General features: G+C 51.2%; 1 protein-coding gene across 2 annotated transcripts in view; it reads right to left on the bottom strand.

Annotated features, from left to right (window-relative positions):
- STK10 (serine/threonine kinase 10) overlaps positions 1-14,618 on the bottom strand; it is a 112,414-nt gene that overhangs the window by 34,120 nt on the left and 63,676 nt on the right. For both annotated transcript variants that reach the window (XM_038534760.1, XM_038534759.1), the window contains exons 5-7: positions 8,026-8,098; positions 6,840-7,034; positions 6,182-6,263 (exon numbers count right to left, since the gene is read on the bottom strand). In XM_038534760.1, coding sequence (XP_038390688.1) covers positions 6,182-6,263; positions 6,840-7,034; positions 8,026-8,098 — 350 coding nt within the window. The remainder of the gene's footprint in view (positions 1-6,181; positions 6,264-6,839; positions 7,035-8,025; positions 8,099-14,618) is intronic.

Below are 14,618 nucleotides of genomic sequence, written 5' to 3'. Positions count from 1 at the left end.
GAATCTCAGTTCTTTCTCTCCCATGCCCCATTCATTCATTGATTTGTGTCACAGCCACATGTTGAGGCCAATGGTGTGCCAGGTGCTGAGATAAGGCTGAACAACAGGACAGGCAAGGTCCCTGCCCCTGGGGGCTTGCAGCTGAGAGGGAGAGAACAACTATATAGCCACACGACACACAAGATGATGTCAGACCAGGTACTGGGAGAGCATGAGGCTGGAATCACATGGGCCTGGCCGGAGCAGTGGAAGCCACTTAGTCTGTGGTCACAAGGGCCTCCCTAAGAAGGTAATATTCGAGCTGGGTAGGGAAAGACTTAGGCACAGAGGACTCAGGCAGTGGGAGCAAGGAGGACAAGGGCCCCGAGGCAGGACGGAGTTCAGCAGGTTGGAGGCACGGCCCGAAGGCCAGGGTGGCAGGGCTTGTGGAGGAGAGGAGGGGCCAGAGGAGGAAGGATGGGTTGGTGCAGGCAGGGTCCTGGGGCTGGAGTGAGGAGCTGAGACTTTCTTCTCTGAAGCTGCTGGAGGGTGCAGCAGAGCAGTGGTATTACCTGTTACCCTTTAAAGGTACCAGTTCAGCTGCTGGGTGGTTCCAAAAGGTCTTGGGTGAGAGCGTTAACAGGGGCTTACCAATCATGGGAGGCAGGAGGGTGTCGTGGTTAGAGTACTGCCTCTACGTGCAATCTGTCTGGGATGAAATGCCGCTTCCACCACCACCCTGGCCAAGTCACTCAACCTCTCAAAGCCTCAGTTTGCTCATCTGTATACTGGGAGTGACAGTAGGGCCGTTGTAAGCACTATAGTAAGTGCTCGACGTATGGCAGCTATCGTCCACACCATCATCATCACTACCACCTCCAACCCCATGCCACCACCACCTGTCACCACCGTCACCGTCTGGGTCATCACCATCATTGCCATTGTCATCATCTCTACCATCACCTCCTCTGTCACTACCATCACCCGATCACCACCATCACTGCCTCTGTCACCATCACCCCCACCAGCACGAGCACCAGCAGCAGCAGTCAGACAAGGCTTTAAGGCACAGTTTGCACCCCCAGCCACCCCTCTTCCCTCCTGCATCCCCAGAGAGCACAGCTTTCTTGGAAGTGACAATGAGAATCAGATCCCAAAGTTTCCTGAGCCTCATACTGCACAACCTCACATGTGAATCTGAGCAAGAAACCATGGAAACTTCCCTGCAAGTTGATGAAGCGGCTATGGCCAAACTAAAGCATGCAGGCACGGGCTTTGGGAAACACCCGTTTTCATCAGGGCACGCTACACGTTGACCAAATTAGTGGTTTTACAGCACAGCCAGGAGTCTTGTTTTCTTGAGGCCGGACCGTCTGTCCCCCACCTGCCATGAGCACCTCAGGGTCCTTAGTAAGGGCACGCCATGGGGAAGAAAACCCTTTGCCAAAGGAGCAGGTAAGCCGGGCAGCTTCCCTGGATGCCAATCCCAGGATCCCACAGGCAGGCACGGTGGACAAGGCAGGCCCTCCGTGGCTGCTTGAGGGCACGGAAAGCACAGACCACCCCCCTCACTGCCTCAGCGACACCACCTCCAGGGATGTGTCCAAAGAAGGTAACTCCCTAACCCCAAACTGCCAAGGCCCAGGAGAGAGACAAAGCCCGCTGCAAGGAGGGCAGGGCCTCCTGGGCAGGAAGGGCACTGTGTGCCCGCGTGGGGACAGGCCGGTTGGGCACCTGGGTCCCTAGAAAGGTGCTCAGCTCCCCTGCAGGAGGCCCCAATCAGAGGGGAGCTAAGCCATCTGCTCCTTAAGGAAGAGGCACAGCTGGTCTATGCCATCTCTGCAGGGAACCCCACGATGCCACGCAGCTCACCCACTGGCACCTCCCTCTGGCCGGGACCCCTCCTGCCTCTACATAGACATCCTTTCCAAGAATGAGCCTAGTTGTCCTCTATGTGCTTAGAAACCACCAGCCAGGGGGTCCAAACTCCCAGGCTGGCTTTAGAAAATGCCTGATACCACTTTTAAGGTTTGACTTCTCAGCAGCTGTCCAATTCCCCCCTCCCTCCCATCTAACTGTCTCTTTCTCATCCCTTCTTTCTCCCCTTCATTCATTCAGAGAGGAGGCTTACCAGAGTGGTCAGGAGAAGGGCTCTGCAGTGAGACAACCAGGATCACAATCCCAGCTCTCTTTCAAGCTGTGTCACCTTGTGCAGGCTGTCCTAACCTCTCTGTGCCTCAGTTTTATCATCTGTTTCGATGCAAATGTGAATAATACCTACTTCCTAGGGTTATTCTGACTATTAAATCAGTTAACATCTGCTAAACATTTAGAGTAATTCCTGGCATGGAGAAAGGGTTACGCTACAGTTAAGTAAAAATATTAACAAATACTTGTCGAGGGCCCTCTACATACCAGACACTGTTCTGGATGCTTGGGACACATCAGTGAACAAAACAAAGACTGCTGTCCTTAGGGAGCTGAAGTGCTCATCAGGGAGATTAGCAATCAACTTAATAAACAAGTAAACCATGGAAAAACCAAAAGTAGGGCAGGGAAAGGAGAACTAGGACTATGTTGGGGGTGGGGGTGGCAGGTTTCCAGTTTAAAATAGGGTGGTTGGTGGAGGCCTCACTGAGATAAACAATGACTTAAAGAAGAAAGTCAATCATGGAGGAAAAAACATTACAGGCAGTACGAAGAGCTGTGCAAAGGCCCTGGAGCAGATGTCTGCCTGGCATTTCTGAGACACAGCAAGGAGGTCAGAGTGGCTGGCACGCAGTGAGGGGTTAAGATGCAGTGGGCAGATGACATGGAACCCTGCAGGTCACTGAGACTGGAGCGCAGCCTGAGTGAGAGCGGAGCCATTCACGGGCTCTGGACCAGGAAGGGACAGGAGCTGAGGTACATTTTAAGGTTTCCCTCTGGCTGCTGTGCTGAGAAGGGACTTAAGGAGGACAGGACCGGTGAGGAAGTAATAATGCAAGCAAGAGCAATGGTGGCAGCCCATTTCCAACCAATGGAAATGGTGAGAAGTGGTGGGCTTCAGGGCATGTTCTGAGGGCAGAGTTGGAGGCTTTCCTGACAGAACGGACACAGAGTGTGCAAGAAAAGGCTGAGGGCACGCGGTGTGGGCGTCCACACAGGGTAGAGAGTCATCGGCTGGATGCAGGCCCTGGGGCAAGTGGGGGCAGTCACTGAAAACCAGGTGGGACCCTGGAGCTGAGCGGAGACGGGCAGAAAACCCTGGGGCGCTTGCAGGGTGACCAGAGGCGGGAAAAGAGGAGCCGGTGAGAAGGGGAGACGCCGGGGAGGCTGCGGGGGCCCGAAGCCAAGCGCTGGCGGTGTAAGGGAGCGGAGCCACTGTCGCTGCTGTGCCTGCGGCCCGCGGGGCGAGCACAGGGGCCAGAGCCAGCCACCGCGTCCAAGAGCGGAAGTCACGGGCGACCCTGACACCAAGGCTGGGACACTGTGTGGCAGGTTTGCGAACAACTCAACAAGCGTACACAGAACGCCCGATGTGACAGCCATTGCGATAAAAACCGTGCGCACGGAGTCTCATTCCCTCACTCAACTGCGTTACGCGAGCACTATCCACAGCTCACAGGTGAGGAAACTGAGGCACGGAGTGAGAACTGCTCCTATTCCAGGTGGTCCAGCCTGACTGCAGAGCCTGGGTCACTAATCACTACATGACACAGTCCCCAAGAATCTCTGTGCAAGTGAGGGGGTGAACCAGAAAACAGTGTGGGCACAGTCAACTCAAGGCAAGGGGCGATGAGGGGGGGGGGGCAGGAGGAACCTCCCAGAAGCAGCAGAAACCAGTGGCATTGGGACGCCTGGGTGGCTCAGCAGCTGAACGTCTGCCTTTGGCTCAGGGCATGATTCCCAGGGTCCTGGGATCAAGTCCCACATGGGGATCCCCACAGGGAGCCTTCTTCTCCCTCTGCCTGTGCCTCTGCCTCTCTCTGTGTGTCTCATGAATAAGTAAAATCTTAAAAAAAAAAAAAAAGAAAGAAAGAAAGAAACCAGGGGCATGAACAGCTCTGCAGGAGACATGAAGTCAAGCTCCGGAGGCCCCTCCCTGTCACTCAAAGCCAGGCCAGCTCAAGCAAGCCATGTTCCACCCTCTCCCCAACCCAGAAATAAAGAGGCCCGAGGACAAAGCTGCTAGCAGCCTAAGCCTGGGAAGGCCATTTCTTTATCTCCAGGGATCTCTCCTTTCTTCTGCAACCCTTTGTCTCACACTAAGCATCCTCTGGCAGGACATTTTTTCCAACTATGTAACAAAAATTCCTGGCCCAAGCTGAGGCTCCAGGGCTGCCATGTGGGGATGGAGGACAGCTGGTCTCTTCCTGGTGGAATGTCCTGAATGTCCTAGAGGCCGGATGTAGCAGGCCAGGAGGTGCCTGCTTACAGGAACAATTGGCCCCAGGTGGCTTGGAGCTTCTGCATCTGACAGTGACGCCCACCCCACCTCTGGCTTCCCCACCAGACACCAGAAATGCCCAGAAAATGAGGCCTCTGATCCTCCAGGCATTTGCAATTCAATGCATCATTCCCTGAGCACAGCCACAGAGGTTAAGCTGTGGGCACTACAGTATCTCGTATCTTTGTATTTAACCCTCACAGCTACCCTGTTAAAGGGGGGGGGGGGGCATTGCCATTACCCCCATTTCAGAGCAAGAACTGAGTCACAGAGAAGTTAAGCCAATCTCCCAGGGTCTCACAGCCAAGAAGTGGTAGAGCTGGGATTTGAACCCAGGACTTTACAACTTTACAACCGCAGTCCACACACCTCATCACTGTGTTGCACACCCGAGGGATGCACTGTAGCCTGGAATGTCAAAAATGGGCCCGGTGCTTGGCCCATAGTAGGTACACAGGAAAAGCAGCTGACCACAAACAAAGACTCTGTGCTTGATGTGGCCTCTTCTTCCTTTCCTCCCGACACACAACAGAGGTTGGCGAGTCACATATGTGGAAGGATCACAGTGGGCAAGGCGTGGAGGAGAAGCCCCTCCTCCTTTCTCCCACCAGCAGTGATGGCATGGGGACAGTGATCGGCAGATCTGAGGACAGCTGGGCAGGTGGTGTGCACCACTTTCAAAACACAAGGCACCAGCCTGGGCAAAGGGCAGCTCCTAGCTACCTCCAATATTTCAAAAATGTTCAAGGAAACCATCATTCCCTTCTCTACGTTAAGGCCAGAGATTCCTCACACAGTACCCAGAAGGGCCCTTGTAAGTGTAAGTCAGATGCGGTCTCCCCCATCCAAACGCTCAGAGGTACCCCACCACACATAAGGGAAAGCTCAAGTCCTGGTCTGGGCTTCGAGACCCTGCATGACCCTACACATCCTGGCCCTTTGTGCAGAAAAGAGTGAGCACAGCAGCCTGCCTGCCCCACTTTGAAAAGCCTGCTTCCACCACTGGCCCTTGGCTGGCCTCTGGAAACCCGGGTCTGGGTAGGGATCCGCCACAAACGGACAAGAGTGGCTCACTCTGCCTTGACTGTTTGCACAGACAATATAGTTCACACTGAGCATCCGCTTTCTTTCTGGAATCTGTGTCCTGCTGCAAAGTCTCAGAGTAGAGAGTGTATCATGTGGTATGTGTCCTCTTGGTGAGCCATCCACACTGGGCGTGCACACACCCTACACCTCTCTGATCTCTGCCCTCACTCCTGGGTCCACACCCTAGCCTCCTCATTCCTCCCAATCACACTCGCAGGCCAGGCTGGTGCCTCGGCTCCACAGCACACTTGCCCAGCCCCCTGGCCTCCTCTGGGTGTCTTCCCACACAAAGCCTGTCCATGCCCCCCTTCTACAGGGGAGCCAGCCGCCGCAGGGGTTAGGGTTAGGCTTTATTTTCTTTTTCCTTGTAGCCCTTGTCTCCCCTGCCATGTGCACCTGTCTGCCAGATGTTCATGCCCTGTCTCCCCCACTAGAACAGAAGTGAGGACAGACTGTGGGGGAGCTGCCTTCACCATAGCCCTCCCAGAACGAGAGCAGGCATTCAGGAGGTGCCCAGGAAGCAGCAGCTGATGAAAGAATGGTTGTTCTGGTCGTCGCCTGGGCTGAGGAGCACACCCAGCTTCCAAGTCACCGGTGAGCTCGCCATCTTCCACCCGCAAAGGAAGGGCAGGACAGAGGGCAGGCAGCCCTCCGCCCCCCGACTCCCCCACCCGGGAGGGCACTTACCTCCAGGAGCTGTGCAGCGCTGGGCCGGGTCTCCGGGTTCTTATCCAGAGCGGTCTTCAGGAAGTCACGGAACTCCATGGACCTGGAGGGGGCACGGTACAGGTGGCAGCAGTTAGCTTGGAATAGGGCAAGAACTGAGAATATTCCCGACTCACAGGCTCTACTCTCCCAGGAGGCATGCGCTTCCCAAACACAGCCCTCAAAGGACGAAGGGCACCTGCAGGAGCTAAAGTGGAGATGGGGGGCTTTCGAGATGACCTTCTCATCATGAGCATCACTGTACAGATGAGGATGTGGAAATCAGAGGAGCGGGGACTTGCCTGAGGCCACACAGCAAAGCACGGAAGTGGTGGGGTTTCAGTGTGAGCCCCATTCCCAGCCCAGGGTTGTGCCATGTGGCTGCCGGGGGGATCCGGCTTATTGATCACTGTCTCTTTGACGGACAGCCCAATGCCAAGGGCACAGAGGACAGAAAAAGGCACGGAGGGTCCAGGCAGAGCAGAAAGCCCCGGAGACCTCCAGGCCCTGACCGCTCCCCAACTCTGGGGCCTGGCAGGGACAGGAGCACCCTGGCGCTGCACCCATCCAACCCCACCCGCCCCGAGTCCCAGGCCCGCTGGCCGTGCGGCAAGCGCCCTCAGGCAGCCTTGCTCCTTACCACTTGGAAGGCGTGAGCAGAGTCGGGGGCTCCGACTTGGCAATCTTGAGCAGGACCCGCATGGGGTTGAGCTCATGATGCGGGGGCTCGATCTGGGCCATCTCAATCAGAGTGATGCCCAGGGACCAGATGTCGGCTTTGTAGTCGTACGGGGTGTCCTTCATGGTCTCACACATCACCACCTCAGGGGCCATCCTGAACCAACCAAGCGACAACACAGGGCTAAGAACCCGGCCTCCGCAGGCACTTCTCAGGGACTCAGGGTAGGGGCCACCACAAGCCAATGTCAGAGGCTTGGCAGCACTCCCGAACCACGATGCGCATTAGCGTCCATCCCACTGTCTTCCTCATGACCGTCTTCACTCAGAAAGACGCCTTCAGAGGGGCTCGGCGCCGCGTCCTGCTGCAGTTCCCGAGGCCTGCCACAAGATGGCAGCAACAATCCAGAACACAGAGTCCTGGGGCCGGGGTGGGTGGGACAGAGGGGAAGGTGCCAGGAACCACCTGGGCGGGGGCACGAGGGGGCGGGCAGAGAGAATACAACAGCACAGAGAGAAGGGATGGGAGAGAACAGGAAAAAGAGGAGTAAAAGGGCAGAGAGAGAGAAAGAAAGGGTGAGTAATAAGCAAGCAAGAAGGGAGCCTAACTCCCAAGTGAGAAGTAATGCATGTGAAAAACAGAAAGTAATTAGGTGTGAAACTCAGAGTGTTTCTGTGGATTTTTTTTTAAGTAATAGTTTTGGAAAAGAAGGAAATATAATGGACTAGAGAAGTCCAGAGAAAATTCGTGGGAGAATAGGAATTGGACCTGTTCATCTTCACAGTCCCAAGCCAGGGACTCCCATTCAATCTGTACTTGTTGAATTAATCAAGAATTGAACCATTTTCTAGGGGTTCCCATGTAGGTGCTCTTAATGGAGCACCATACTCATCACCCTGTTCAATCTTCACAACAACCCGTGAACCCAGATTTCATAGAGGAGGAAACTGAGGCATGGGAAAGCTAAAGCAACTTAGCCAAGGTCACACGGCACTCGTGAATGGTGTGGCCTGGGCTCAGACCCAGCAGCCTGACTCTGGAGCCCTGGCCGCTGTCCTCTCTCCTCTACAGCAGCCAGCAGTCACCTTGGGGAGTCTGAGCATGGACCTCAGTTCACCATTCCCTTTCCAGAAACTGCACAACTCACCAGTAAGGCGTTCCTATGAAGGAATCTCGTTTCTGCAGAGTTTTCAGATTCTTGGCAGACACACCAAAGTCAGCTGCAAGACAAAAATCAGAGTATTCGATGGACATTCCTCCACCCACAGCCCTGGGGTGTGTGAACTCAGAGACAAACGTTCCAAATCAATTAACAGATGCCACTGCCTATCTAGCAAATTTCTGTATCTACTATTGTAAGGATATATAGAGCCATGCACTTTTCCTTCCTGCTAATGAGAGCATAAATTGAGAATATAAATTGGGTGGCTCAGTTGGGTGAGTGTCTTGACTCTTGGTTTCGACTCAGGTCATGATCTCTAGGTTGTGAGATCGAGGCCTGCATTGGGCTCCATGCTCAGTGCAGTCTGCTTGAGATGATCTCTCTCCCTCTCCTTATGGCCCTCCCCCTGCTCAAGTGCTCTCTCTCGCTCTCTCTCTCTAAAATAAATAAAATCTTTAAAAAATAAATAAATTCAGACAAAGCAACACCTTAAAAGCAGACTAGTGATGTTAAATCCAAAGAGAAGATGCAAAGTTGTCCTAACTGCCAGCCACCCCAGAACCCTCTGTCTAGCTCTTGAAATGAACTGGTCTGAACCACAGCCACATAACTGCTGTCTTGTACAGCTTGAATCAGACCCACAATTTCAAACCAGGAAGGAGCATAATGCTAAGAGCATGGGCCTAAACACCAGAGAACTGGCTCCAGTCCCAATTCTTTCATTTCACTGGTTTATGCACCTATTCATTGGGGTGCCATCTGGAGCCAGACATTAGCCAGGAGCGAATCAAGCAAACTAAGTCCTTCCCCTCGGGCAGCTCAAAGTTTAGTGGTAGAAGCAGACAGCAATCAAATACCAGTAAGTGTATATTCACAGGGTGGAAAGACGGGAGCACAAGGGATAGGAGAGTCAGGGAGAGAGGGAGGCAGTGCTTGGAGGAAGCACAGCTGAGGGTCCCCAGGCTATTCATTCATTTGACCATATTAATTGAACATCTATTATATGCTAGGCACTGTTCTAGGAACAGAGCTGAACCAGAATCTTTATCCTCATGTGGCTTATTATTCTAGCAATGAAAACAGGCCTTCAACAACCTCCATGTGATTGATTCATGGTGGGTGCTGGGTGGATGGGCAGCTGTTTTAGACAAGAGGTCAAGACCTGGAGGAAGATATTTCCAGACAGGAATAACAAACTGGCTGAAGGGCCAGGGAGGGGCAGGATAACGTGACTATAGGGAAGGGAGGTAGAGGCAGATAAGGTGGGAGACAGACAGGGCTCAAGACAATTAGCAAACCTCTGACCCTCATCGTCCCCATCTGTGACACAGGGGTGGTGATACTAGTAGAACTACCTTGCAGGGTTGCCATGAGGATTAAATGGAACACATAAAGCACTCTGCTCCAAGCCCTACTTCTGGGAAATGCTCTGTCCATGGGGGCACACGTAAGCCAGGAGAATTTTAGGCTGGGGCACAGCTGAGGTTCCTGGAAGTGGTCTCAGAGACTAGAACCCAATCTCAGCTAACTAAATAGTAGCTGCTGTCAGCTGATGACAGGCCTAGGGGGACAGTCTAGCCCAGGGAGGGGCCTACAGCTGCACCAGGCGAGGAGGGGAAGGTTTACAAAACCAGGAAGGCCAGATGAGAACCTGGCTGTGCTGCTGACTACCCGGTATACCAGGTCAAGTCGCCACCCCTGTGGGCTCCCCAGGGAAGAATGAGAGCCTGACTCACCTCCTTCCTATGGGGGCCTCCTAGGGCCCATCTCCCCCGCAAACACCAATAATAGCTGGCGTATCACCCTAGGTATCTTTTGGGAACAACAGTGAATGTCCCTCAAACCCAGCCTGAGGCTTCCAGGAGGGAGACACAGCCACCACTCCCCACCAGAGTCTCCAGTCCCTGCCTAAGAAGAAAGAGGAAAAACAGAAACCACCAACTTTCACAATGACACACAGTTGGTCCCCAGGGCCCTCCCTTAGGCAAGAAGCCAGCCAGTCTTTTGGATATAGCTGCTACTTCCCTCTTCTGCCTCATAAGACGGCCCTGGACAGGCCCTCCCCGCAGCCCAGGGACCTCAGGCTTCCTGAATGGAGTTTAGGAGGTGGACCTCGGACAATTCAAAGGGGATTTTTCCCCAGGCAGTCTCCTCTAATAAAAATACTCCTCTCTCCGTCTACCATTTGACAACAACAATCAGAAACAGGGCAGTAGGCAGGTGGGGATTCTGTTTCATAAATTATCATTTCCATAAGACAAGAGTCCAATTCTGTTTCATCCACCATGGTGCCCCTGGCACCACATCTGGCATATGAAGGAGTATTCCCAAATGAGCAACTAAATAAATGGACGGGCAGACTGTGCTAGACTACCTTTTGTGTCTAGGAAAAAATAACTCTGGGTTTTAAGAAATACATTTGACAGCAACTCTCTTCCTAGAAATAAACCCTCCAAAACACATTATACCACATTTGGAAGCTTACAAAAGCATTATTTGAAGGAATAAAAAATTGGAAGCCGCCAAGTTGTTGCTAAAGCTTAGCTGGCAAACGGTTAAATTATGGCACCGTCCAGCCAGGAATTAATAGGCAGCCCTTAAAAAGAATAAAGTTGCATTTGTAAGTACTAACTTGGGATTTTGTCCACAACATGTTGCCCTGAACATGTTGCTGACTGATCGACACATAATAGAAGGTATAGCACAATCCGAGTTGTATTTTATTTTATTTTATTTTATTTTTTTAATATTTTTTTCTTTATTTATTTATGATAGTCACACAGAGAGAGAGAGAGAGAGAGGCAGAGGGAGAAGCAGGCTCCATGCACCGGGAGCCCGACGTGGGATTCGATCCCGGGTCTCCAGGATCGCGCCCTGGGCCAAAGGCAGGCGCCAAACCGCTGCGCCACCCAGGGATCCCCGAGTTGTATTTTAAAAGAATGACAAACACATACTGTGCAGACAGATACACCCACACACAGAGAACAGGGTCTGCGAGCTTACACATCAAGCTTAATAGTAATCACCTCCCCAGAAGCAGCATTTTGGTGGGCACGCCAAGAGGAACTTACATTTTTTTTAACTTTAGACACTTTGATAAAGAGTATGTACTGCCTTTCTGGTTTAAAAAGCTGAAATGCATGTGGCAAAGTTTTTGAGGTTTGTCAGTTTTTGTTCTTGCTTTTTGAGTAAAACCCAGTGGGAGCCAGGATGTGGTGAGAGCACTGCACACTTGCCGGGGGTGTGAGCTGCACACATTGGATAAAGGGCACACCATTATTAACAAAACCCTGAAACACTGCACGCACTCATCCAACAGTTTTTTTTTTTTTTTTTTTAATTTATTCATAGAGACAGAGGGAGAGGCAGAGACACAGGCAGAGGGAGAAGCAGGCATCATACGGAGAGCCCGATGTGGGACTAGATCCAGGGTCTTCAGGATCACGCCCTGGGCTGCAGGCGGCGCTAAGCCTGCGCCACCGGGGCTGCCCTCAACCAACAGTTCTAACGCTAATATTCGCTGAGAACTTACCAGGTGTACAGCACTGTACAGACGTCCACGTGTCACTCAGATCTTCCTCTGCATATCATCTGCATGTATATCCCTATCCATTATCATTTATAGCCATGACCCTTAGTGGCAGGGAAATTACCCCCCTTTTACAGATGAAAAGGCTGACACTTAGAGACATTAAGGAACTTGTGGACAGTCACCTAGCTCTAAGGACAGACATGACACTAAGTCTGAGCTCTTTACCCCCCTACATGGTTCTACCTTTCTGTGCACAGAAAAACATGAGAGGAGGCCCACGGGGTACATTCGGAGTGACTTTTGTTTCCTTAGTAGTGGGTTTTATTCCAGACTGTCTATATTACTGTATCTATTTATATACTCACATATATATATTTTCTTATTATTACCAAGGCAATGCTGCTTATCAAAAGTTCGAACATTTACATATTAGAAAATCTCCATAATCCTGGCAGAGATAAACATTTATAAGTTGGCTCCAGATTTATTTATACAAAAAAAAAGTGCATGTGTAAGGGCAGCCCAGGTGGCTCAGCAGTTCAGCGCCTGCCTTTGGCCCAGGGCGTGATCCTGGAGTCCTGGGATTGAGTCCCACGTCGGGCTCCCTGCATGGGGCCTGCTTCTCCCTCTGCCTGTGTCTCTGCTTCTCTCTCTCTGTGTGTCTCTCATGAATAAATAAAATCTTTAAAAAAAAGTACATGTGTAAATAAAAAGTTTTTAAAAATAAAATCAGATTAAACTTGTTATGATGCAGCTTGGTTTTGTCCCTTCATGTATATATATACATTTTTATAAAAGATTACACATTTTCTACAATTTAATTTTCAATCGCTGAAGAAGATTCCATCGTATGATAGTACCATAAGTTATTTAATTAAACCTCTTCTGGAGTAAATTGGATTATTTCTCATTTCTTGCTCTTATAAATATTGTTGCAATAAGTATCGTTGTACACATTTTCCTATGTGTGTGTAAATACCATATGTTACTCATAATCAAAAAATTACATATATAAGAACAATTATATGTTATACACATACACAGGGCTATGAACTTAGAATGCATGAAGATATTGAACAAAATCTCTCATCTGTCCCCTTAACTGTAAACAACCAAAAGAATCTAGGATAAGAGGACATTTTCCCAAATAATGGCAGGCTAGTTAAACGCAAACCACTGTCCAGTAAGACTTCTATACTGCCCCCCCTCCTGGACCCTCTACCCCAGGCCAATGAGTGTACAGGCCAGCGTGGGGCAGGCTTACCCTGGAATTCTAGGTCTGAATTCTAGGTGGTCCTCAACCAGGGGTGGTGCCCTGTGTTTCAGGATGTGTTTGAAAGTGAATGGGGACAGTCTGGTTGTTATCACGAAGAGGAGTACTCCTCCCATTTAGTAGGGGAGAGCCAGAGGCACTGCACTTCCTAAGGCAAAAACTGTCTTGGGACACCTGGGTGGCTCAGCGGTTGAGTGTCTGCCTTCGGCTCAGGGCATGATCCCAGGGTCTGGGATTGAGTCCTATGTCAGGCTCCTTGCATGGAGCCTGCTTCTCCCTCTGCCTATGTCTCCGCCTCTCTCTCTCTCAATCTCTCATGAATAAATAAATAAAATCTTAAATAAAAAAACAACACTCTCATCTAAAATGCCAGCAGTGGCCCTATGGACCAACACCAGCCATACACCATACACCTAATGGTACCCATGGGGACAAGACTAGAGAAGCTGTGGGACCTGCTGACATGGAGATGGGGATGAGAAGGCGAAAGACTCTGACCCCCAGCCCCGGAACCCCATGGGCCCTCTTCCTCTGGATTACAATGCTAGCTCACTAAGAGGGAGGCTCCACCAAGGGCCCCCAAGTGGCTTCTCTCAATTACCAGGGCGATCTGCCTTCCCAGGAGTGTCATGGAAACGGTACCTGGCAGGCAAAGTAGAAGATTCTGTGATCTGAGACCAACTGCTTCATGTTTCTGAGCCTCAGTCTCACCTGTTGAACAAGCATCATATCATCTAGCCAACTGTGAGGCAGAGCCAACTGCTCTACTTCTCTGTTTCTAGGTTCATTTTCTTTTGTTCAGAGAACCTGGTTTTCCCGCTCATCCTCATCCACCTGCAGCCTCCTGGCCCCACTGCCTTCACTGACTCTCTCCCCTCTCCTACGCCACTCTGTCTCTTTCTGTTTTTTCTCCCTTAACCTCTATCACATATTCAGAACTTTTTTCTTGCCTCCGACAGGCTGTAGAAAACAACATGTTTTTCAGGACAGTGCAAATCTTCTCACTTTCTGACCTGTCCCAGCACACTGCTCCTTGGAAAGAAGGAGGGGGACAAGGTAGGCAATACGTCCATCTGGCTACCTGACCCCACCTTCCTCCTCAGAGACTGCCACAGCAGGGCCAATCAGAGAAGCAGGTCCTTACCAGATCTCGCTGATTGGTCCAGGGGTCTGCACCACCTGCCAAGCTAGGCCAATCAGAGCCCTTCCCTGGGATTACAGACTCCAAGATCTGAATGGGGAGGTTCCAATCTTCCTGAGATAGGTGATGCTGGGGAAATTAATGCAGGAGGGGGCTGGTCTGAGAGCCTGGCCAACACGCACAGAAAGGCAGACCAGAGAGTCTCGGCAGCATTTGTGTTCCTGGGTCCCATTGCCGTGGACGCCCAGCTGTCTCTCTTCTCTATTGCAGTTCCATATGCCGTATACACACATTTTCCTATCTGCCTTAAATCACAGGAGACTGGTTGTTATCAATGGTCACCAAGAGTAAAATAGGGTAGTGGTTAAGCATGTGGGCTCTGAAGCCAGAGGCACTGGTTTGAACCCCAGATGTGCCTCTTACTGGCTGGATGATTTGGGGTTAAGTCTTTTATTAAAAAAAAAAAAAAAAAGACAGATACCTCCTCTATAAAATGGTATCAGTGGCCTTCAAGGACTAAATGAATTTCTACATATCAAACCCTGGCTCAGTACATGGTAGCCATAGTGAAAGAGCCAGGACACCAACCTGCTGGCAGCAGCACACAGGAATTCTGGGTTGGGAGTCAAACA

Source organism: Canis lupus, chromosome 4 (assembly GCF_011100685.1).
Source record: "Canis lupus familiaris isolate Mischka breed German Shepherd chromosome 4, alternate assembly UU_Cfam_GSD_1.0, whole genome shotgun sequence".
NCBI classification, from domain to species: domain Eukaryota; kingdom Metazoa; phylum Chordata; class Mammalia; order Carnivora; family Canidae; genus Canis; species Canis lupus.
Note: the sequence above shows the minus strand (reverse complement) of the source record. Positions and strands in the feature narration are given on the sequence as shown.